This window comes from Cydia fagiglandana, chromosome Z (assembly GCF_963556715.1).
Source record: "Cydia fagiglandana chromosome Z, ilCydFagi1.1, whole genome shotgun sequence".
In the NCBI taxonomy this organism is placed as follows: Eukaryota; Metazoa; Arthropoda; class Insecta; order Lepidoptera; family Tortricidae; genus Cydia; species Cydia fagiglandana.
Genome location: NC_085959.1, coordinates 30,566,439 through 30,590,084, shown reverse-complemented (window position 1 = coordinate 30,590,084; position 23,646 = coordinate 30,566,439). Strand labels below are relative to the sequence as shown.

Sequence of the window (23,646 nt, the reverse complement as noted above, 5' to 3'; positions counted from 1 at the left end):
TAACGCATCGAAAAGTACAAAAGCGCCGGCGTACTTTTTGATACGTTTTTTGCAAATGTAACATAGAAAAAGCTATTGATTTATTCGTATGTAGGCTAAATCATTTTGCCTACACAACGATGCAATTTTATTCAGTCATCGCTGTAATCACCATCAGTCATCTGATCCTATTATTTATTAATTACGACCGCTTCATACCGAACCAGAGCTAGCAAGTAGCTATATGACCGACCTCGGTGCAGGTTGTCAATTGTTATTGGTTAGATAACACCGTAAATATAACAAAAAACAGCTAACAAGACATACCACACAGTAGCAATATCATCTGAGAAAAAAGTACCAAATTCTTGACTAACAAAAAATTAGGTTCTCGAGTTGCAAGCATCCGATAATTTTATATTTAGGCGTGGTATGCTCATTTGTCACTAAGCCTGCTCAAAAAGACGACTAAGCTACATGTTTGAATTTTCAATTTTATTATGGTATTAACTATAAGGTAAGTACTCAGTAAAGCATAGAAACTGTGAAGTGTATAATTGCAATTGTCATGACCGTGACACATTTGTGAGTTTTGGTACTATCAAACAGCGATTACGTAAAACTGAAACTGTTGACCATCGTCGCCATGAACTATACATACCTATATGATACATGGACAAGGACATGAATCTTACTAGATTAGAAGCTAGGGCAGTATTTACACACAAGAAGGGTGACCCATTCATTGATTTGAGTGTGATTCTTGTATTTACGGTAAATAACTAAATACAGAAACATAAATATGTACCTATGCACTTGCACTAGAAGGTTTAAAATGTTTGCTTATAACCGGTGGTCTAAATTTGAACCCAAGAACTCTAGTTTCGAAGTTGCACTTATTATTCACCTTGCGTTATTTTTAGGGTACCTCAAAAGGAAAACACGGAACCCTTAACCCGTCGAAAGCCCACCATACAACAAATAGATGCAAAGCAATTTAGTAACACACGTCTGATACTGAGTCGCTACGACCCAAATTGAGTTATTAACATCACACGTGTGACACTAGGATGCTCCACGGGTCATAGGATCACTGGTGCGTCTGTCCGTCAGTTATTTGTCCGAAACTACTGATATAATACAAATTATGCATTAATTTCATTACTTTTTACTGCTGTTTTTAGGTAGGTAAATATAAGGGTTAGGTAGGTAATTAGTCCATCTTATTTGTAAGTAAAGAAAAAGGTGCGGGTACAGCCTGCTGGCTTTAAACCCGCCCTTGGTCAGCCCTACCTTATCTACTCTTATCTCCGAAACTACAGGGCCTTAAAATTTTGGAAAAAAACAAAAAAAATAGTTCTTCACCTGTATTACTTTTTTACTGGAAAACCTAATATAAATAAGTCTGCAGTCAAAAAAAGCATTGTTAAAAATGTGCGAAGTACGGAACTAGGGCCGCAAGGTCGACTCACACTTGGCCGGTTTTTTTTGTATCCTTATGACTTTGGACATAGCTAAGTAAGTTACTTTGTGGCGCTTATTAGATTACACCAGAGTGAATCCACTTTAGAACACTATATGTCGTCTCAACAAATCGAGAGTGCAGTTTCTCGGTAAAGAGAAGACATGACCGCGCTAGCATTACATAAAACTAAGTACTCATAAGCTATCTGGTGTGTGCTAAGTAAACCTACGTCAGATTAAAGTTTCGCAATAGTTTCACCTTCGCTATCTGTCCGTTTAGGGGACAATAGCACTAGCGCAAACTATCAATAACATTGTTTTTCGATACTTTATTTAGGCAATATGACCATTTCGTCGATTAATTATGAATAATTATCAATCAATGAACTTGTATTTTCGCATACATAAAAACAGATTGTCTAGTCTAGACGTCGCCGATATCAAAATGATAGGTACTCGAATCAAGTATAAACTGGTATTCAGAGTTTAAAAATCAGTTAAAGCAACATAACGTTGGCTAAACAATTCAATTATTTGCGAAAGAATTTCTAATAATTCATGTTTAACCCTTTTCCAAGCTGCACCAATGTAGATGTCACAAAAAGTAAAAGACATATTCCAAATTACGTATATTGGTGATAAAAGTGTTTTTTTTTTTGCGAGACCTAATTTAATTTGAACATTAATCGGATATTTAGGTAGGTATTCATCAGTGGCGGCGCGTCCATAAAAGCCGATCCCCAGTGGCTTGCCTGTTTTTGACGTTTGAGCAAAGTTGTAAAGGAAATATGTAAGCCAAATTAGCCCCGGCTTGCCTATGGATACCTATGTATGACGCGCTGCCAGTGGTATCCATGTCTACCAACTATACCCATGTCTACTATATGGTCGTAAAAATCGTCTGCTAACAGTTTACTGTAGAAAACTTATGAGTAGCACGTACGGTACGACTCAGGTGCACCAGTATGCGACCTCGGGACGTGTAACAGCAGGTAATCGGAGAATCACACTTCCGGTTGGCCAGAGCCATAACTCCGTTTTCCTTCTTCGGTTGTACCAAACCGACTGTCACCGTTGAAGTCTTCGCAATATTTTATTGTATGGGAATATTCATAGATCACAGCTGCGTGACGTTGACAACTAGCCCTTACGTCTATCTATTCTTCAAGTGATCTGTCCCATAACCTGAACGTTCGCTTGCGCTATTATACAAGAAAAAAATTCTTAGTTTCTGGATAATTTTACAATTTTCATATTGATTATGTATATTGCATAATTCTGCATATGGTTTTGAATCCATTTATGGTTATAACTACTTTTAAATCCCACAATACGCGTAATGCGCAAGCCTCTATTGACGGTGCACGTGCGTCGATGACTAATGAGTAGTAACGAGCCAGAGATCAGTGATTGTGCTCCTATTCGTCTTGATAAAGCTTATTGGCAATCTGTGAGATAACTAATTACAGTCAATTGAGAAACAAGAATTTATATTTGTTCGTGGGATGTGCTCTATCACATCAATACAATAATTATCGAGCGATACAAGTAGGTACTTGTCGCATGATAGGTACGCCTTAGTTGGTACAGTGGCTTTCAGATCAGATATATCTGGTGGCGACTGTACCCTAACACAACATTAGCTTTTATAGTTTGGGAGTACGTCTATTTGAGAAATATGGTCCCCGAATATTTACTTACTTGTAAAATAAATAGATTTAAGTAATGTAAGTATTATTGTTATAGAATATTCCTAAGAGTGACAGGCAGGACAAAGATCTTAGCTTAGAAAAAGCCATTACCTTTTCGAGTTCCAGATCGATACATCGAACATTAGTAACACGATTCCTCAAATGAATAAGTGGCTCTGCCACTTATTCATTTGAGGAATCGTGTGCCTCTGGGCAGGCTATACATAATTATTGTATCTTAGCCTCTGTCTGAGACTTTGTCCGCGTAAGAGTCGTCAAACATAATCGAATTTGGAATCGCATTCGCTGTCAACGAGCACCGATATCAGTGCTTGGAAATGGAGACATACATAATCTTCGGACGTCATAAAATAAGAAGTTTTCTTTGACCCAGACCCAGGTAATAAAATATGGATGAAAACCATAAGCTTCCTTATGCTTTGGCGTATTCAGGTAATAAGCCAGTAGGTAGCCAATTGATCATCATTATTACAAACTGTTATGTGAAAAAAAGCCTTTTGTTTTCCGTCTGTTGAATTTACGTCAAATAGCTGTTGGTTTCTACGTAACAAAACGCTCAGGTCGCCTACAGGTGCCGAGCACGGAGCAACTCGAGCGATTTATCGATTTCAGGATAAACAACCTTAAATTGATAAATCGCCAGACGGCTAGGGTTGTAAAATTCGAATACCCGGTTCGAATGCCGCGCTAAAAAAAAATACTACACCTAGGTTATAAAGCAAAGAGTACCGCCGCGTCTGTCTGTTTGTGTCTATCTATGTTCGTGACTCACTCAAAAACTCTGAATCTCAAAAAATATTGAACGATATTCATGCGGTTTTCACCAATCAATAGAGTGATTGAGGCAGGTTTAGCTGTATAAATATTTAGTTAAGGTTTTGTGTAACCCGTGCAAAGCCGGGGCGGGTCGCTACTTTGGTATAAAAAGAAGACGCTATTTAAGAATGTCTATTAAAATATTCAAACGCTCGCGACTTGGTATTTTACAAGTGAATAAGTTCCTATCTGATGAAAGCGAGTTTTCGCAATGGCTACATAATGCCGAATTGCGGATTCTGTGGGAGATTGTCTGTCCCCACAGACAATCTCCCACAATGTCTCCACATGTGGAAAAAATTCCAGTTCTACAGTACAGTACAGTCTGTTTAAGTACCTTAACATTCATATTATGTATTAAAACTTTAGATACAGTCATTCCATCATTCAATAGTATGTGGTCTCTCTAGCAACTTTCATATTGATTGTCACTGTTACAAGGTACGAAATGGCTCATAAATTACCCTACACCTGCCTACAATTATACTTTCAACCCATAGTTACAACCGTACGTGTGAATTGACTGAAAACCTTATTTAAACAGGAGAAAGTAATATACAGGAAAAAGATAAATTCGTCAAACTGAAATATAAATGACTTACCGTATACCACATTCCATGAAAAGCAGCACCAAACCGTACATCATACACCTCACGGCGTATGCTCTCAGTATGACTCGGAGGAGGCTCGGCGTGCGCTTGGTGCCGGCGCGAGCCACCTCCTCATCCCAAAGGCGAGCAAATTTGTCGCCAAGGGGACCTAGAAACGGTCAGATCATTAATACATGTTATGTCCGCTGTACAGACTCGTCGAGAACCTCTCGCCGTCTCGACACCGCTCCGATCCAATTGGAGAATCGCGAGATGAGACAATGAAGAGCAAAACGAGAAGTGAGGCAGCATCTACATACTCGTTCTCAGACTGTCTCGGGGTCTCTCGACGAGTGTGTACAGCCCGCATTATACATTTAAGTTCAATAAAATTGGACTATGAAACTGTTCAAAACAAGCAAGCCGAAGGAGGTGAATACTATGAGCTCCTTGTCATAGGTGATGGTAATAAGTACCTATTTTTCTGTCTTAGATCATATTCGTGATAATTGTTACTTTCTCAAAGAAGGTACAACTTTGTCGCTTTTTATAAAAACTCTCCTGATATTGTATAAAGATACAAGCAATTTTCGTTTTTATGGTAAGCAACAAAGTGGTAGTTATAATTGAGAATGTCGCATATGGCTGTAGGTATATCGTGTTTCCTACACCATTTAGGACATACTCAGAGAGTTATTCAATACGAATTATGTATGCTGCGCATAACACATATTGTACATAAGAGTATTGATTATAGGGTAATTTCTTCAGTTCACCATCCAGTGCCTGTTTCTGTCCACTTGGCTTATAGTTACCACAACGAATTGTGTATAATTTCAATATATAGGTATATATTATTATATACTTTCAATCATATTTTATTATCTGAACAAGCTCTCATATAATTTGCCGTGGACATTGAAATCCACATCCCGTTTCAAAAGCATGTAAAGTTTAATCCCAGGAACCTTAATTTAACATGGATGTCTTCTGAAGACAGAAATATCAGGACTGATTTCAGAATATGGTAGTAAATAGTTTAACAGTATGTGTCTGCGAAAACAATAGCAGGAACTTTACATATCAGTCTGAAAAGGTTAAAATATTCATGATAAATTATGGATATAATGAGGTACCTGACGCATGTTCTTTTAAGGGTTCATATAGCTGTTCCTCTTCCATTTCCTGTTTCAGGCCCCTCCAAAAAATAGGTAAAGTCCATCTAAAAACAGTCATTACATAATAACAATATACCTACTACAAAAATATAACAATATTAATATGGTAGAACTTGTTTACTGGTAGTTTTAAGTAGTTTTTTATGGAAGTTTTTTTTATATTAAGGGGCTAATGCAAAATATTAGTTGTATTGAATTTTTACACATTAGAATCAAAAGTATTTAGTCGTTTTGACGACTAAATAGTGTTCAGTTTTAAGTTTATAAATAACATATGTATGTTAGACGGTAAGGTATTTGTAATATGGGCCTTGTTGTCTGAATTAAACTTCTAAATAAATAAAAGCAGTCATTTTACTTGTTAGAAAGTATACAAACATTGTCTACAGTTTTATCTTTGCCAAGGAAATAGGATATGAGCACAAAATCCCCAAATATTTGTAAAAAGTTGTGATATCTAAACAAAGTTTTCCTTGTACCTATAAAGTTGTAATAGTTATGTAGCTTTATCATTTTGCTAAGCCAATGCACAAGCATGAAATTAAGTATGACTAATACACTAAAATTCACAATAAAACTTACTAGTTAGTAAATATTTTGCATAGCTACAATTGAAATCAAAACACTTACCCAAATGTGATAGCTGATAGTGGATTCGCTTGTGCCCTGGGGTGTGCAGGACGACCTTTTTTCTTTGTTGATTCCATTTTTACTAGCCTAAATATAATTCACGAAATATTACTGTGTGATAAAATATTACTCCAGAATAAACAATTATATAATGCAATCACAAACTATATAATTTAACGGCTAAAATCGTAAGTTATTAATATTATAGTAGTAAGTATGCATGTTTGAAAGTTATAAATACTTACTGAACGTTGTTCGTCAGCTGATACTAGAAACATGAGCTGTATAGCTTCAGTATTGTAGAACAGACATAGCTATAAGCAGTATAATAAGTCGCAAATTGGAGTAATTATGAATTACAACTACCTACAAGACACCCCAAAAATAAACTGTTAAATATTGTGATATAATTATAAATGAGATATACCCGTACTCTTGGTTTATTATAAAGACAAGGTTTTTTAGGTGGGAACAGAAAACTAATTACAGGAAATAATAAAATAAAAGTAAAACAGTAATAAAATAAAATAATACTAAGCGCAAGGGATCATCACCGACAAATTTTTGACGTGACGGCTGAACGCTGAACACAGACAGAAAAAATAACCACTACACACGACACGACTCGAATAAAGGAGAGACAGGAGAGTAGATCTAGATAAATAGACACGACTCGTTGTTGTAGCGACCGGCGACCGACCGGGGCGACCGGCAAGGCAAGGACCGGCATTAGTGAATGAATGAATGAAAGAAAAGATTGAAAGATGGGCACAGGCTGACGCTTAAAAAGCTTTTGTATGGAATTTGGTGACCTAGCCATAGCCAAAAAAACAAAATAAAACGTCAGTGCTATATCTGTCAAGTCAACTGTCAGCCACATTGTTGCTTGTCATGGCGGTTCGCATGTTCTACTTACGTATTTCTTGCAATTTATTTTTTTAAAGCTTTCGTTATTTTCCAAAACAGTCAAACGTGAAGAAGGTACAGCGAGCCCATATATTTTGTTTAAATGCCACTGAAAATTAAGTTATTTGAGTGCGAAATATGTGGCAATCGATACGCTCGCGTAAATCGCAAAAAAGGAAGTTTATGGCGAAATTTCCATTCAGCCCACCATTCACACTCCTACATTGTAGTACGGCTCGCAAGACTGCGGAGTAGGATATAGTTCACACACCTTAAGCCCCCCATTAGCCTCGTAGTCCGCCTCATTGGGTAGGATTGTGTATGGGGGTCGCGAACTACGTACCGTACTACGACACCCAAGCAGGATGCCTCTTGGGTCCTACAAATCCTACAAGCCCCGCCCACCGCTGTAGGCCACCGCGCAGGATTGTGTGTGGGTTGTCATCCTACGTTGCGGACTGCCGTGTTTGACGTATGACAACAGTGCGCGCCATTTTTTTTAAATTAAAAAGTAAATCGCTGTTTGTGTGACCAAAAATCACCCAATCACTCCAACAAACAATGCAGGAATAGGCATTGCAACAATTATTACCAATACTTAAGAAATATGACACTCTTTGGCGAATTTTTAGCAGTTTCTTTTTCCCCACTCTTTTTTATTTTTATCCAATAACAAGAAAATACATAGCAGAAGAGCTATTTTCTTTTTTTAAATTGCACGTAACATTTTTAAGAGTAAGTAGACGTGTGTGAGCTATTTCTTGCTCCGTAGTAGCGTGAAAAATAAGTATGGGAAAAGAAACTGCTAGAAATTAGCCAGAGAGCGTCATATTTCTAAAGTATTGGTAATAAATGCTTATTCCTCCATTGTTTGTTGGAGTGATAAATTTCAAAAAAATGGTGCGCACTGTTTTCATACCACAATTCACAAACACGGTAGTCCGCAACGTAGGGTGATTTAATACGTCGCAAGGCCCCTACCTTTATTGTTCTATTTGACGGCGCAGCAACTAGTATCATTTCTCTCTCCTCGCTCTTTTAAAATGCCATTTGTCAAACAAGGACAACTATACTGTTGACAAGATGGACTTCAAATCCAAGTGGCCCCTTTTTAGGCGACCCAGGTTGTGCATGTGTGCGTAAAAACGTATATGTGTGCTCTTTTAGGGATGTAAAAAGTCGATTTTAATCATGTTATATATCGATAAACGCTACACAGCGGAACGAAATAGCGATTAATTGAAGCTTCAATATCTTCGTTAAACATAAACATAATTGAAATGCTAATGGATAATGAATATATTATAATGTAATAAAATAATTCAATTATTGCGGACCACCTATTTTAATAGGTATTTATGTATTTTAATTAAATATCTGAACTTTCCCTTGGTTCTCTCCTGGGGCGTGACTACAAAATTGTGATATTATAACCACAATAAAGAAAAAAAGCGTTTTTGTTCATTTTAGGTATAGTTAAACCTTTGAAGTAAAATTAAAATTGCAAGAAATGTCGGTAGTTTATCGATATGACTTTATCGACATGGCTACAGCAAAGTGGGTCGCTTTGTTAATCGTACTAAACAAAAAGTGGTCCCACTGACAGCTCGCTTGGAAGGCATCTGTATATATTCTTATATCTATGATACGTCGTGACGTCAACCCACACACAATCCTGCGCGGCGGATTGCAGTGCGGGGCTTGCAGGATTTGTAGGACCCAAGAGGCATCCTATTTGGGTGTTGTAGGACGGCACGCCGTTCGCGACCCCCATACACAATCCTACATAATGAGGCGGACTACAAGGTAGGAATGTGAATGGGGGGCTTTATAATTATTACCTAATCTGTATTATTTGACATAACTGGACATGACACTAGTGGCAGCTGGCAGCAGTGACATTCATGGCAGTGGCATGTCGCATCAACACCAACAGACACTAGACAGAGCGACGAGATATTTTGAGTTGAAATTGGGATGTTTTTATTTAATATACGCCTTGTCTTGAGAAAGATAATAAATAATTTTGGTTGAGCATCAACTATATTGAACAATTATTATAATGGTGGCAATATTTATCAAAAGGCATAAGAGTATGATACGTGTTAGTATATTTTTCTTTTGTATTGGTTGTGGAATAGCATTGTGTTTTTTGAGAATTGACTGTGCTAATGCTGTGAATACTGTAACCCCAGTGTTTGCACGGCAAGGTGCGACTAGTGGTATAGAGTACGCGGTGCTTGTTTTAACCAGCCCTTTGAACGAGGAACGGCGTAATGTTATTCGTAGCACCTGGGCAAACTTTGTGTCCAATATGTTTGTAGAAAATGGAGAAAGATTATACAAGTGGAACCACAGTTGGACTGGAAAGCGGAGCGACCATGATTTCATCAAAGTGTACTTTGTAGTGGGCACTAAAGGATTAAGCACTGAGAAGTTAAACATGTTAAAAACAGAAAGTATCAGAAGCAATGATATGGTATTGTTGGATAACCTGACTGACAAATATGAAAATTTGGCTATGAAAATGAAACTATCTTTTGTATGGTTCCATGAAAATGTAAAGAATCTAAAGTATATTATTAAATGTGACGACGACTCCTTTGTTAGAGTAGACCTAATTGTAAAAGATTTAGAAGCTTTTGCTCCTCAGATGAATTCACATACTCTCAATACATATATCTCTAGCCAAGTCAAGGTAAGAAGAAGATTGACTGTTATTTTAAAAAGATTTTTCTGTACATACCTTTAAAAATGACTTAAAGATTTGTCTTTACTGTCTTGTTGAGTTAGGGGTTCTTATTTTTCAGGAACACATTGGGTGTAGTGCAAAAAAATGAAGATTTGTTAACCTCTTGACTAGAATACAATGCAAAATTATAAAATATTTACCAACCAAGGTATCAAAAATAAATGTTAATTAATTTAAAAATAATACCAGTATTCTATCACTGGTTATATGTGTTTTACATTGTTATATTTGGCAGTTAAGTAATGCTGCAAAAAGACTTTCAAAGAATAGATGTGAATATCAGGAGAGTAGATTTTGGGAGTGGGTCATTACCAGGAGAATAGATTTTGGGAGTGGGTCATTACCAGGAGAATAGATTTTGGGAGTGGGTCATTACCAGTGGTGAAGCCTGATCTAATCTTACTGGCAAAGTTGCTTCAGCAAGGCCCTTTTCTTTCAATGTGCCCGAAAGGGCTTTACGTAAGGCTGCTTCACCTACATCTAGCTACACCACTGGTCATTACTGATTATTTTACATATCAGTCATAAATTTTGATAAAGAACCAAGTTGTTGCTATGAGCAGTCTGTCTACTGATTAGAAATATTCAAGTTAATAAGGCTATCAGATAAAAACCCCTGTGCTCTACTAACATTGTCTATCTGTAGCTATGTAAGCACCCCCTGCCTACCAACTAAGTGATACTAACGTAATCCTCTTTCCTCAGCCAAGTATGACCCAGTATCAAGGCCTGTATTGGGGATATTTCAATGGGCATGCTCGTGTCCAGCTGAAAGGCAAATGGCAGGAACAAGACTGGTTCTTGTGTGACAATTATCTACCATATGCACTGGGTGGTGGCTATGTTGTTTCTCGCAACATCATAGACTTTATTGCCAAAAATTCAGACTTTCTAAGGTAAGATGAATAGACAGTAAATAGTTAATTAAGAACTTTTTTATATATATTATATTATATAGCCTTTTCTTTTCCACAATTTACATTTTTCATTTCAAACTATATATCTTTCTTTAATTTTTTTTTTTCGTGGTACCTGTTTGGGTAAAGGCCTTTACCCAAATTAAGAACTTAGTTAATTGTAATACCTAACTGAAATAGTCTCTATTTCTGTTTTAGAAACCAAAAAAATAATAGGTACTAATCTCAGGAAATTGCCTTTTTCAGTTTATATCGATCGGAAGATATATCAATGGGTGTTTGGACAGCACCATTGGATGGAATCAACCGAGTTCATGACGTCAGATTTGACACCGAATGGATTTCGCGAGGATGCCATAATTATATGTTAGTAAGACATAAACAGACTACTCAAGATATGTTTCAGATGTACAAAGCTTTGGTGGACTCAAAAGGAGAAAACCTGTGCAAAACTGAAACCATAGAAAGAGGAGCATATGAATATAAGTGGAACTCACGCCCTAGTCAATGTTGTAATTCACTTCATCATTTGTTTAGCAGGAACAAAGAAAATAGCCCCGGCAACATGAAAACGTGAAGGATCAATTATTTATTATTTATTATTGTGTAAGCAGGCAGGCAGTTGTGACAACTGATATTGCCTGTATCCAGTAATCATTAATAGTTATCGTTGACAAGTAGATGTATTGATGTGTCTGTCTAATTTATTTTTAAATTGGTTCACATTTTGTGCTGAAACCACATCTTCGGGGAGTTTGTTCCAAGCCCTCACTACTCGGTTGCTCAGAAAGTGTTTGTATGGGTTACTGTGGGACCTATGCCTTTCTAACTTTAAGTGATGACCTCTCAGACGGGTGTTGTTGTTGCGCTTGAACATCTCATGAAAATCCTTGAGGTCATAGTGCCCAGACAGTATTTTGTATGTTTCTATTAGGTCTCCACGTTCTCTGCGGTGCTTAAGAGTAGTGAGCTTCAGTTCCTTCAGTCTCTCCTCATACGGCTTGTTCTTAAGTTGCCTTGGTAGTTTTGTGAAACTCCGTTGAACCTTCTCCAGCATATCTATGTCCTTGGCAAAGTAAGGACTCCAGGCTTGAAAAGCATATTCCAGTATGGGTCTGACATAGGTTTTGTAAATTTTTAACATCATTTCTGGTGTCAAGGTTTTGAAAGCTTTTCTAATGAGGTAAATCAGGCTTCTGGCTTTCTTTACCATTGTAGAGATGTGCTCTTCCCACTTTAGATCCTCTGAGATCTTAACGCCTAGGTCAGTTTGTGTTTTTACAGCCGTTAGTGGAGTGCCATCCAAGTTGTAAGTTAGGCGGGGGTTCCGATTTCCTATGTGAAGTATAGTACATTTGGCAGAATTCAGATTGATTAGCCATTCTTTAGACCAGCTTGCTAATGCATTCAGATCATCTTGTAGATGGCTGTAATCTACGAGTGGGTTAGCAAATAACTTGGTGTCATCCGCAAAAGTACTAATACTGCATTTTAGGCGACGCGGCAGGTCAACTGTATATAGTATGTAAAGCACGGGGCCCAAAACTGAACCCTGTGGTACTCCACTGTGTATCTCTCGTTGCCGTGACTTGGTTTCACCAACTCTAACTTTAAAGGTTCTATACTGTAGGAAGGCCCTTATCCATAATAATAGTTTCCCACGGATTCCCAAATGTTCCAATTTGTGAAGTAGCCTCTCTGTGGGAACTTTGTCGAAGGCTTTTTCATAGTCAAGGTAAATGACATCAGTAGGGTCTCAATAATTAGTCAAATATATCTTAGTGTTAAGTTCCTGTAGAAGATTCAAAAAAGTCTGAACAAAGGTATATTTTTTTACTAATCCAATTGATACTGATAAATGATAATTTATAAAGAAGAATATGCACTTGCAACTTGCAACCATAAAAATTAAACCTAAGAAAACCAACTTCCCAGAGTTCCGTGGTCAACAATTAACTAAAGGAATCCTTAGCTTTGTTCATTGTTATTGTGTCTGTCCGAGGCATAGCTATACTGGGTTGGGTTGACAAGTACTAATAAAGCTGTAAATTGATATGGATACTGTACATTATTGTACATATCAGACGGATTAATGATAAAATTCTGTATAAACAAAAACATCTTTTAGGGACTACCTTTACACTTTAAGAAGGGAAAGTAGGGAATTTATTATCACTACAGCCCCGTTTTCGCTAGGAAATTTCTACATACACACCTATACTTAGTCATAATTTTAACAGTAAGCATTGCATTCACTGCCAATGTTTTCGTAGCGCTACGGTTGTAGACTATCGCAGCGTTTTTCCGCTTTATAGAGGAAAGCTACTATGAACACAGAACCCGAGGGATAGATTTTTTGTTTTGGAAATAACCCTTAAAACATTTGGTAGTACAGTCGACGTCAAAGATATGTTTACTCTTTTGCACCTTACCCCTTTGTAATAAGGCGAAAAGTGTAAACATATATTTGACGTTGACTGTAACTACCTATAGCTGTTCGATTTATTGCCCTCCTAAGATTATACTGATCACTTAGCGTTAGCAGCAACTCTTGAATGTTACGAGTGATGGCGTAATCACAATGTGGTGTTGTATGTTTAAACAGCATAAGGTTGTTTTGTGCACATAACACATGCCATCGTTTGCAAAAATACACGTGCGAATATAGGCTTAGAGTGTCTTTTTTCCGTTCCCAAAACATTAAGAACAACGGAGCGGGCTTTGAACCACACAACTATGTCATAACATAACCGGAAAGTAAGCTAGAGAGTTTATCATTAATAAAATTAATTTGTTATTAAACTGTATCACCGTTATATTATAATATGAAATACTCATTGCAATTATGTAATTTCTTATTTGCAATATTCTTATCCGCCCGGTACAAGGATGCGGCGAATACCCTACCTACTCGCCCTTAGCCCCAGAATCACTCTGAGGCTTTCGGCTTCGGGAATCGCGCTGAAACATAATTTCTAGTCAATATTAACTTACAACTATACCTACTTATTTATAAGAAACAATTGGAAACAATAAAACGATCGTAAACCATATGATATTTTATATTTATTGAATAATAAAAAAAACACAACATGTGAAACATTGTACAGTCAATAGTTTAATATCACATTTACAAAAATCCATTCCATATACTTACTTAATGTATTTCTTAATGAGAACCTTTAATTTTAGTGTCCATATATGTTTGATTGTTATAAAAAGTTGTTCTCGACAATTCTTCTCTAAAATAATCGATTGTTCTCTGTAATCCTTCCTCTAGAGAAACCTGTAAAATTAAGAACAATTAAGAATGTCTCACCTTAAATCAGTGTTTTCCTTCCCAATATTGACTGTACAAACACTTCAATATTGTTACCCCTGTGACTTATTCGAGAAACAGAGCACTTGTTGTTCTTATACAAAAGAAATATTAATAATCAAAATAATAAGTAATAAAAACTTTTAGGTACGCAGCAAAATAAGGCTACGGGGAGAGGTGGTGATTGAACTCGATAAAATGTATGAACGGCCGTTCATCGGCCCGGTGCTGTGGATAATCGTTTGTCCCTATCCGTTTTTTGACATTTCCGTGTGTTAGAAAGAGACAATGTTTAACAGAGGTTTGAAAGAGGTCGCTAAGTAAGGGATATGACACTTCACTGCGTATAATACGCTGCATTAAATTGAAGTGTGGTTGGTCATAAGTAGTTACACGTCATCATCAGACGGCAGAACCTTTTGGACTGTGGTTTCTTATAATGAAGGATAATTGAAGGTACGAACCTTAGGAGACCAATTAAGCTGCATTTCAGCGAGGGTAATGTCAGGTCGCCGTCGCTGCGGATCGTCCTCCACAGCCGCGCCTGTTGACACCGTGCTACGGCACCCAGGCACTATATTCTTTATGATCATCGCAAATTCTAGAACATAAATAATAATCACTTGCAGAGGCCTACACGTTAAGAGTTTCTACTGGACACAGTAGGCTTAGGACAGGAGCGCCGCGACAGTATCACGCCCGCGAGATATACTTCTCGTCTTTTTTCAAACTGGTATACTGTATTAATTAGGTGTAAGCATATCTTTGACCTCAACTGCTCATAGGTACATTATTGTTTCGATTGGCGTTTTCTATCAAATAGGGCTAGTCCCCCTCTTTCTAGTGAGCCATTGGCTGATTAGAAGTGTTATCTTCTTCTTCTTCGTGTTCTTCATTACTGAAGGTCGTGCCTGACTTGAAATGCTTTCACCGAGGCCTCGACGAACTGCTTTCATTTCACCCTGTCTTCGGCTTAACAGCCACCGCCGGCGGCGAATAACGACATTGAAATAAAATTACCTTCTATTGTATGCTCCACGGGATTTCCTATATTAACAGGCAGAGTATAACTCGATGCCATTAGTGATAGTAGACCATTTACAAGATCCGAGACATAGCAGAATGATCTTGTTTGCTTTCCATTGCCATATACCTGAAATATATTTCGTAAATCAGACTAAGCAGGGATATAAAAGAAGCTCAGTAGATTTTATGTGTAAAATCACTAATAGTATTAGCTTGTATTCTATTATGAAATAGGTCCCTGATGTTTCAATGTGAGTGTATCAAACAATTTGATGTTTTGTATGACTGCGTTTTCCTTATGTCTTCCAACCACTTCCTCTGGTCTCTTATTGTGCAACCAACAAAATAAAATGGATTGTCACCATAAGGAAAGAGAGATAAAATGTATGTTTTGGTGAATATGGTAATATCGAGATAATGACTTGAAATAATTGGGCACATTGTTTGTATGCACACACACAAATTTGATAAACTTACTGTGATAGTCAAGTTTTGTAATGCTTGCATGATAAAATTAGACACCACACGCCCGTCTGACACATGCATTCTTGGTCCATAGGTGTTGAAGATTCTGGCAACTCTGACAGATACATTCTCCTGTTTTGCATATGAATATGCTAATGTTTCTGCAACCCTTTTGCCTTCATCATAACACGCTCTTGGCCCTAAAACGTAACGTAATCGCTATTAGAAATTATTCTCTTAATTATTCATAATAAATAAAACACATATTTAGTATAGTAAACAACAATGAAAACATAACAGTTTGTTTGTATAGCAGACTATAGAATGTTACAAGTTATACCTACTCATTTTATTAACTTTAAGTGTATACAGGTGGCTGATACATATATAATGTTATTTTTGAGTTGTTGTAATTAGAGGTTATAGAAATATTATTGATTTCAATATGATTACCTATTGGATTGACATGGCCCCAATATGACTCTGGTTGAGGATGAACCATTGGGTCACCATACACTTCAGAAGTACTGGCTATTAAAATTTTTGCTCCAACTCTGCGTGCTAGCCCTATAATAACAAAATAAAAATATTAGCAATTTACTCTGACAGTAGATAAGATCTCTCATCATCATTCTCTTGCCCTTGTTCCATTCACTTGAGGTCGGCGCAGCATGTCTTTCTCTTCCACACCTCTCTGTCGCCCATCATTTCATCATTCACTTCCGTTAGTTTCATATCATCTCAGTAGATAAGATCTCTAAATAAATACATTTCATTTTTGACACCCACCTAACATATTAATAGTCCCTAATGTATTAGTTTTAATTGTCTTCACAGGATTTTGCATATAGTGAGGTGGACTGGCAGGACTAGCCAAGTGGTATATTTCATCAGCCTAAAATAAAAGAACAATTAAAACAACAGTTGTAATAAGATGAATTACATCAAACTGATTTGATTGCTACTGCCTTACCCCCTTATTCATAAACATTTACTAAAGTTGACAAGCCGATAATAATTGTTTGTTCCTTTCTAACATATTGGTATGATGGAAAGGGACAAACGATTATTATCGGCTTGTCAACTTTAGCAAACTATTATGAATAAGGGGGCAAGTGTTTAGAATAAATACCTCGACATATAGCGGGTTGATTATGTCATGGTGAATCATTTCAAAGTTGCGATGGCCAAACCAATGCTCAACATTGCGCTTGCGACCAGTGAAAAAATTGTCAACAACTATCACTTCATGGCCTTGCATCATAAGAACATCTACCAGGTGGGACCCTACAAAACCAGCTCCACCTGTTACCTGAAATGAAAATGCAGTAAGATATCAAATAGTGAATAAATTTTAAATTATTTCAATATACACAAACACAGATAAAGTAATACACACACACACACAGACAAAGACACACAGTATACAGATAAAGTAATTTGTTTTTGTTAGTTAGTCTAAGCTAACTTTACACCAACTTCAATAAAACAAAGTTAGTGTCATTATTTAAACATCATATTTTAACACTTTGACTACCGAGAACCCGCGTGGTAGGCACTCGTAATTTTTGCTCAGATGCCGGACAACCCACCCAGCGGGTTGTTTTGTACGCAGATATAGACGACCGGTTTCTGGGGTAGTGCGCCGTTTTTTGCCCGGTTGCGAAAGTGTTAATAGAAAATTGACATTATCACACTTTGTCATCACAAATGCCATGCAGTTAGCTTGGTCCGACTCTATATGTATACATGCAAGTTAACACATTCAGTGCCGAAAACCCGACTATCGGGTATTTTATGATTTCGTTCCCAGGCCGGACGACCCGATAGTCGGGATTATGGTACTACTGCTTTATATGACGAATTTGTTGTGGCCTGGCGCGGATGTCTTGTTTGGTTGGGTGGCAATGAATGTGTTAACAATGTTTTTTCTCTAAAGGTCTGTCCACCTTTTTAACTTACCAATATGCGCCTTCTCTCTTTGTAACCCAAGTATTTTACTTCAGGATATTTTTGTGGTACCCTTCCCTCTAATATCGCAATTTTCTTCTCTAATTGTTCAATTCTGGCCTGCGCATCCTGCAGCTGACGCTTTGTACTATCCTCTGCCTCATTCGATTGTATTGGTTTAGGATTCTCCATGTTTGTATTCTCAAACCTAACTGGTATTTTTTTTATCTGGTCATAGGTTATTTCTTGTGAGTTGACAATTATTCTTTGGTTATCTTTGTGTCTCCCTTCTTCATATTTATCTTTCGTAAGTATTAAAAATAGTAAAAACACTGAAAAAAGACGTGGTCTGTGATACTGAGCATATATATCTAATTACAACATACAAAACAGGTGGCTAATACCGGTAGAATAGAATCTTCTAGTATCACAGCTAGTGCAACATCACACCTTATCATAGAAACATTAATAAAAACATGTGTACTTACGTAAAGACAAGATACATATTATGGTGATAGTCTTTCTGAATTTTAAAGATTGCCTTAACATATCTGAAAGGAATATTCTATAATTCTTAGTGCTCACATTTCGGCAAAATGTTGAAAAACAAATACTGAATGCCAAAGAGCTTTTAATCACTACGTTCTACTGAATTCACATTAGCAAATGTTCAGCAAACAGTGAGTAGACCGAAATAGAAACGTCACAGTCACACACTTTACAATACGTTATTACGATAATGATGTTTGTCAAATTGACAGATGACTGAGTGAAGTGAATTGACTGATATGAATGAACTGAGGCCCTACCGCGAACCACGTTCGACGTGTTGCCTCTCTATGGCACTTGTAAATTCATACGTAAGTGTGACAGGGAGGCAACACGTCGAACGTGGTTCGCGGTAGGCCCTCTGAACACCGAACTGACTCAAGGTCAAACATTTCCTTTTTTCGTTCATTCAATGTTGCCATTGCGGACAATTTTGTAAAGGTAATTCACTCATAATTTAGCCATGGCCATCGCTATACTTTGTGCTAAAGAAAGCAAAAAAATAGACTCACGAACGAAGTGATTCTGTGGTGTTGTTCCGTGTTGTAAACTAAAAAAATGAATGGTTTTAGTGGTGACATCTATATTTTATATCCAGTAACTGTTGTACAAGCTAAAATCAAGCATATACGACACTATTCGAAAGGTGGCGCCGGTGTTGGGTAACTATACTTGGTCAAGCCAATCTTGTCAGTAGAAAAAGGCGGCAAAAATGTAGGCGCGAAGGGTTATAGTCCCATAGAAAATTTGAATTTCGCGCCTTTTTCTACTGACAATATTTGCTTGACCAGGTGTATCTCATAGATTTAAATTTTGGATGATTTGGTTAATTAATCCACACATTCATGACGAGGGAGCTTTTACTTGCAATTTACTTATGTATGTAAGTATGTAATTGTTTGTACGGCTCACGGCTCTAATCTTGCAAGTTAAATTTGACCTACATACTTCCTGGTTTTTTCAGATTAAGCTGAAAATTTGCATACATGTAAGTCGGGTGTCATTGATGTCAATGCAATATTATGGTACCATCGAGCTGATCTGATGATGAAGATGGGAGGTGGCCATAGGAACTCTGTGATAAAACAACGTATCCTAATTGTGTCTAGGGTTTTTAGAATTGTCGCGATGAGTTTAACTTGCCTGTGGTCCTGTGGAAAGAAAAGTACAGTCAGCTATTATAAAAGTTTGTAGGTACCAAAAAAAATTTTTTTTGCCAAAATCTTATTTTAGGTACTGTTTGGCGCCACTAATCTCATGAGTTTGAACTACAATGGTACCATTCCATTGGTATGCTTATACCATCACGATAGCATTGTGGTTGGGCGGGGGTAGGTAAAACTTATAAAAACGACCTTTTAATAGGTAACTTATTTGATTGTTTTATACTTAATACTTTATTTCAACCAAATTTCAACACACATTCAATTTCTTAACTTTCATATACAATTCAAGGCACTCATCGTTAATTACGTACCTACATAATTATAACTATGTATATCTTAATAACCTATAGGTACCTATAGGTACTTATAATTTACGCTCAACCAAAATTAAGATACATAGGTAACCGTAACCGCTATTTCGTGTCTTTCCTGTAGACATCGCGAGGCTTAGGAATTAGGATATCTGCAGCTAAGTTTGTACGCCGCACTTTTAAAGGGGGGGAGATACATTTTTCCAGTAAGTACCTACTTATTGACAGTCAAATAAGAGAAACGGGAGAGTTGTTAAATTAAAAAAAACTGTATTGTCCACAGAAGTGACCATTTTCTAAAATGTTTGACCCGTATAGAATGTATATATATATTTTTCATAGGCACATATGTGACCCATGTGAAACTAGGAACTCATCATAGCACATCTTTGAATATTGGTTTTTTTAGGGCATTTGGGTACAGTCAGCAGCAGAAGTTACTAAGCGGGCGAGGTATTCAAAATGACCTTGACGCGACTTTATTGTAAGACAATAAGAGCGTCTCAAGGTAATTTTGAACACCTCGCCCTCTTAGCAACTTCTGCTGCTGACTGTACACCCGGTACAGATACCTACCGGGTGGATCCTATGACACGAGCAAATAATTAAAACATAAATATCCATTATAACGTGTATAAAATAGGCTGCTATTTAACTGATCATAAGATTTAATAAAATTTAATACCAAAAAAATCTACTTTACCACCCTAAAATCATAAATGATCACCAAAATTATAACACCATTTTAATGTGAAATGATTACCAATTTTATTACATTTTACTATCCTATTAAAGGAAATGACACCAAACTAATCATTATTAACCCAAAAATTGTAAATGATTACCAAATTTCAAACCCCATTTTAATGTCAATTGATAACCAAATTTTTACATCTTGCTATTCTATTAAATAAAATGACACCAAAATAATCATTGTAAACCCAAACATAGTAAATAACCACCAAACTTAGAACTCCATTTTAATGTAAAATTATAACCAAATTTTTTAATATTGCTATCCTATTAAAGCAAATGACTCCAAAATAATCATTGTAAACCCGAAAATAGTAAATGACCACCAAAATTGTAACCACAATTGTTTCTGTATGGATCACAGTTCAAACCTAATCTAACCCACTTTTCTAGTAGAATTTCGTTTCTGTATGGGTCGCAAATCAAACCTAACCTAACCCACTTTTCTAGTAGCATTTCATTTCTGTAAGAGTCACAGTTCAAACCTAACCTAACCCACTTTTCTAGTAGCATTTCGTTTCTGTAAGGGTCACAGTTCAAACCTAACCTAACCCACTTTTCTAGTAGCATTTCGTTTCTGTATGGGTTGCAATTCAAACCTAACCTAACCCACTTTTCTAGTAGCATTTCGTTTCTGTATGGGGTGCAATTCAAACCTAACCTAACCTACTTTTCTAGTAGCATATCAGTATGCTATTAGAAAAGTAGGTGAGGTTAGGTAGGTATGCGGTATGGGGTACGGGGGGTTGAGCGAGAGGGGCTAGTAATTTTGGCATCATTTTACTTTATTTGGTAATACGTATACATTTTTTGGTAATCATGTGGTTTATTTAGGTGCAAAAATCTCATTAATTTGGTCTTCAAGATTTGGTGATCATTAATGATTTTTGGTAATCATTCAATATATTTGGTATTTGAATACAATTTGAAGTGCAGTCGTAATTAAAACGGTGGTACATTTGTAATTTTAGGGCTTATTTTTTTGGTGTTCAGTAATTTTTTTTGGTAAGCATGATTTTTTTATTTAGGGTACCAAAGTATTTTTTGGTGGTCATTATATTTGTAGCCTATAAAATATACGCTATCATCATTTTAATTGACGTTGATTGTCACACTGCAAACATAACAAAATTCACAATACATTACGTCTTAAAATCAACTTTAAAGTAAATATTACTATAGGACTTCGTTTGCGTGGAATGATGATGATGATTGACTATGCTGTGTCCTTCCCCGGATACCTAACTATTATCCATAACAAATTTCATCTTGTAAGTCGGTTCAGAGGCTTGAGGGGCTTATGCGACATGAGGTAACCATCAGAGTTACTTTCGCATTTATCATATTAAGAGCCTCTTGCATCATTCCACTAACCCCGGGTTAACTGGTTAAACCTGGAGTTACCATGATTACCAGTACAATTTGATACTAATATAACGGTTTAACCGCTTAACCTCGGGTTAGTGGGACGGTGCAAGTGGCCCTAAGTATATAGGGATATACATACTAATTTCGTTTGTGTCAATTTCTATGCTCTTGCAATAATGAAGTGGTCGCTGTAGCCCCTTGATCTTGTACCTACAGTGAAATACCAAGTTATTGTGCATGTCCATATTAGTATATATCCTACTCTAAGAAATAGCTTTTATAGACATGGTCCCCGCATACGGACGGGTATATCAGGCTGGTCAGCAAAAAGACCGTCTATACCTGCCGCCAGAAAAGCGCTAATCTCTCCCTTAAAGTTACCAATAGCTGCGTCAGATTGTTCGCTGCTACGAAACTCAGCTGGCAGGAAAGGATTTTCAGCACGAAACGTGTAAGGATGCACCTTCAAACCTGCCGCATGGGCGTCAGCCACGAACGTAGTCGGGGTACCAAGGTTGTCGTTTTCGTCGCGTGGAATGATGTAACTCTTGTCGGGGCCGACTGCATATGCGTACGACGCTATATCTATTAGTCCTTCGGCTGTAGCCATTGCGCCATAAGTGAGATTGGTACCTAGTACAGCATGATCAAAAGGTTGAGAAGATTGGTCGCTGCTGTAAAGCTGAAGAAGTCGGAGGTCAGTAATCTTTTTGAGTTCTTTCAAGTTACTAACTTCAAATGATTGGATATATATAGGAGCATCACGTCCTTCGTACCCATTGTTGTGTAGAAGTTGCACAAGAGGTGCTTCCATTGCTAGTCCCAGTCGCTGGAAGTGAGTGCTGTGCTTGATTTCAGGATAAATACCGATGGTTCGGCGTTGACTTATTTCCAAGCTTTTCACTAAGTCAATAATTTCCTGGACAGTAGGAATGTCAAATGAACGATCCATGCGCGCATTGCCAGGTCGGTTCTGAGGTATACGTTCAATTGCTCGCAATGTCTTAAGTTCATCAAGAGTAAAGTCTTCGGTAAACCAGCCTGTCAATTCACTTCCATCTACATTTTGAGTTCGATGTCGGTCGGCAAATTCAGGGCGCTGACTGACATCTGTAGTTAGACCCAGTTCATTGTCATGCCTAGCCACCAGGTGTCCATCTTTGGTCATGACGACGTCGGGTTCGACGTAGTCAGCACCCATTATGATGGCTAGGCCGTAGGCGGCGAGTGTGTGTTCGGGCACGTAGCCGCTGGCTCCTCGGTGGGCGATCACCAGAGGGTGGCATGAGTCTGGGCTACGCTTCGCGTTAGTGACTGATTTCATTAACCCCGCAGCCGTGACGCAGAGCGTGACGATGAGCAGGACTGTTATCACCACCAATATTTTGCCACCAGTCGCTTTCATCCTGGCCGATCTGTCGGAAAATAATTAATTGTAATAAAGATTATCGTAAAATATCTCAATCAAATCGTAAAACTAATTACGTGCAATAATTGACTACAAAAGCCCTCAAAGACTTCCGATATTTATAATAACAGAAATCTTTCGAAAAGATCAGGTCTAAATCTAAAGTACCTATCCTAAGCCGATGGCTATGTCTATGAAGGTAGGTAAATAAGTAAAGTACATGGTTAGGTAAGCAAAATTTTGGTAAAAAATATGGTAGAAAATGGTTTCCGATGCGCGATTTTGTAGGATTAGCAAGTAATAATAAAATAAACAATGCTACCTAAGATGTGATCAACCTACGATATATGTATATAAAAAAATACAATAAGGATATTAACAAATAAG

At 37.2% G+C, this 23,646-nt stretch overlaps 5 protein-coding genes across 5 annotated transcripts in view; 2 read left to right on the top strand and 3 right to left on the bottom strand.

Annotated features, from left to right (window-relative positions):
• The window catches only part of LOC134678206 (diuretic hormone 45), a 129,099-nt gene extending 125,079 nt beyond the window's left edge, over positions 1 to 4,020 (top strand). The window contains exon 5 of the mRNA XM_063536674.1: positions 4,010 to 4,020. The gene's annotated coding sequence lies outside the window, so the exon portion shown is untranslated. The remainder of the gene's footprint in view (positions 1 to 4,009) is intronic.
• LOC134678204 (ATP-binding cassette sub-family C member 4-like) overlaps positions 1 to 7,043 on the bottom strand; it is a 41,243-nt gene extending 34,200 nt beyond the window's left edge. The window contains exons 1-4 of the mRNA XM_063536669.1: positions 6,615 to 7,043; positions 6,370 to 6,456; positions 5,698 to 5,783; positions 4,574 to 4,730 (exon numbers count right to left, since the gene is read on the bottom strand). Coding sequence (XP_063392739.1) covers positions 4,574 to 4,730; positions 5,698 to 5,783; positions 6,370 to 6,446 — 320 coding nt within the window. The 5' untranslated portion in view covers positions 6,447 to 6,456; positions 6,615 to 7,043. The remainder of the gene's footprint in view (positions 1 to 4,573; positions 4,731 to 5,697; positions 5,784 to 6,369; positions 6,457 to 6,614) is intronic.
• Positions 7,044 to 9,194: 2,151 nt separating this feature from the next.
• On the top strand, positions 9,195 to 11,895 carry LOC134678839 (beta-1,3-galactosyltransferase 6-like). The gene is made up of 3 exons (XM_063537545.1): positions 9,195 to 9,973; positions 10,733 to 10,923; positions 11,191 to 11,895. Exons 1-3 carry the CDS (start codon positions 9,338 to 9,340, stop codon positions 11,519 to 11,521), a joined length of 1,158 nt encoding a protein of 385 aa, XP_063393615.1. The 5' UTR covers positions 9,195 to 9,337; the 3' UTR covers positions 11,522 to 11,895.
• Positions 11,896 to 14,039: 2,144 nt separating this feature from the next.
• Positions 14,040 to 18,425, bottom strand: LOC134678838 (UDP-glucuronic acid decarboxylase 1). Its single transcript, XM_063537544.1, has 9 exons — positions 18,193 to 18,425; positions 17,717 to 18,036; positions 16,887 to 17,066; positions 16,544 to 16,649; positions 16,208 to 16,321; positions 15,767 to 15,954; positions 15,284 to 15,416; positions 14,728 to 14,864; positions 14,040 to 14,230 (listed from the first exon to the last, which is right to left on the bottom strand). The coding sequence occupies exons 1-9, from the start codon at positions 18,251 to 18,253 to the stop codon at positions 14,114 to 14,116; spliced, it is 1,356 nt and encodes a 451-aa protein (XP_063393614.1). The 5' UTR covers positions 18,254 to 18,425; the 3' UTR covers positions 14,040 to 14,113.
• A 3,619-nt stretch (positions 18,426 to 22,044) lies between these two features.
• Positions 22,045 to 23,284, bottom strand: LOC134679475 (uncharacterized). The gene has a single exon (XM_063538401.1). It carries the CDS (start codon positions 23,254 to 23,256, stop codon positions 22,129 to 22,131), a length of 1,128 nt encoding a protein of 375 aa, XP_063394471.1. The 5' UTR covers positions 23,257 to 23,284; the 3' UTR covers positions 22,045 to 22,128.
• Positions 23,285 to 23,646: the final 362 nt, after the last annotated feature.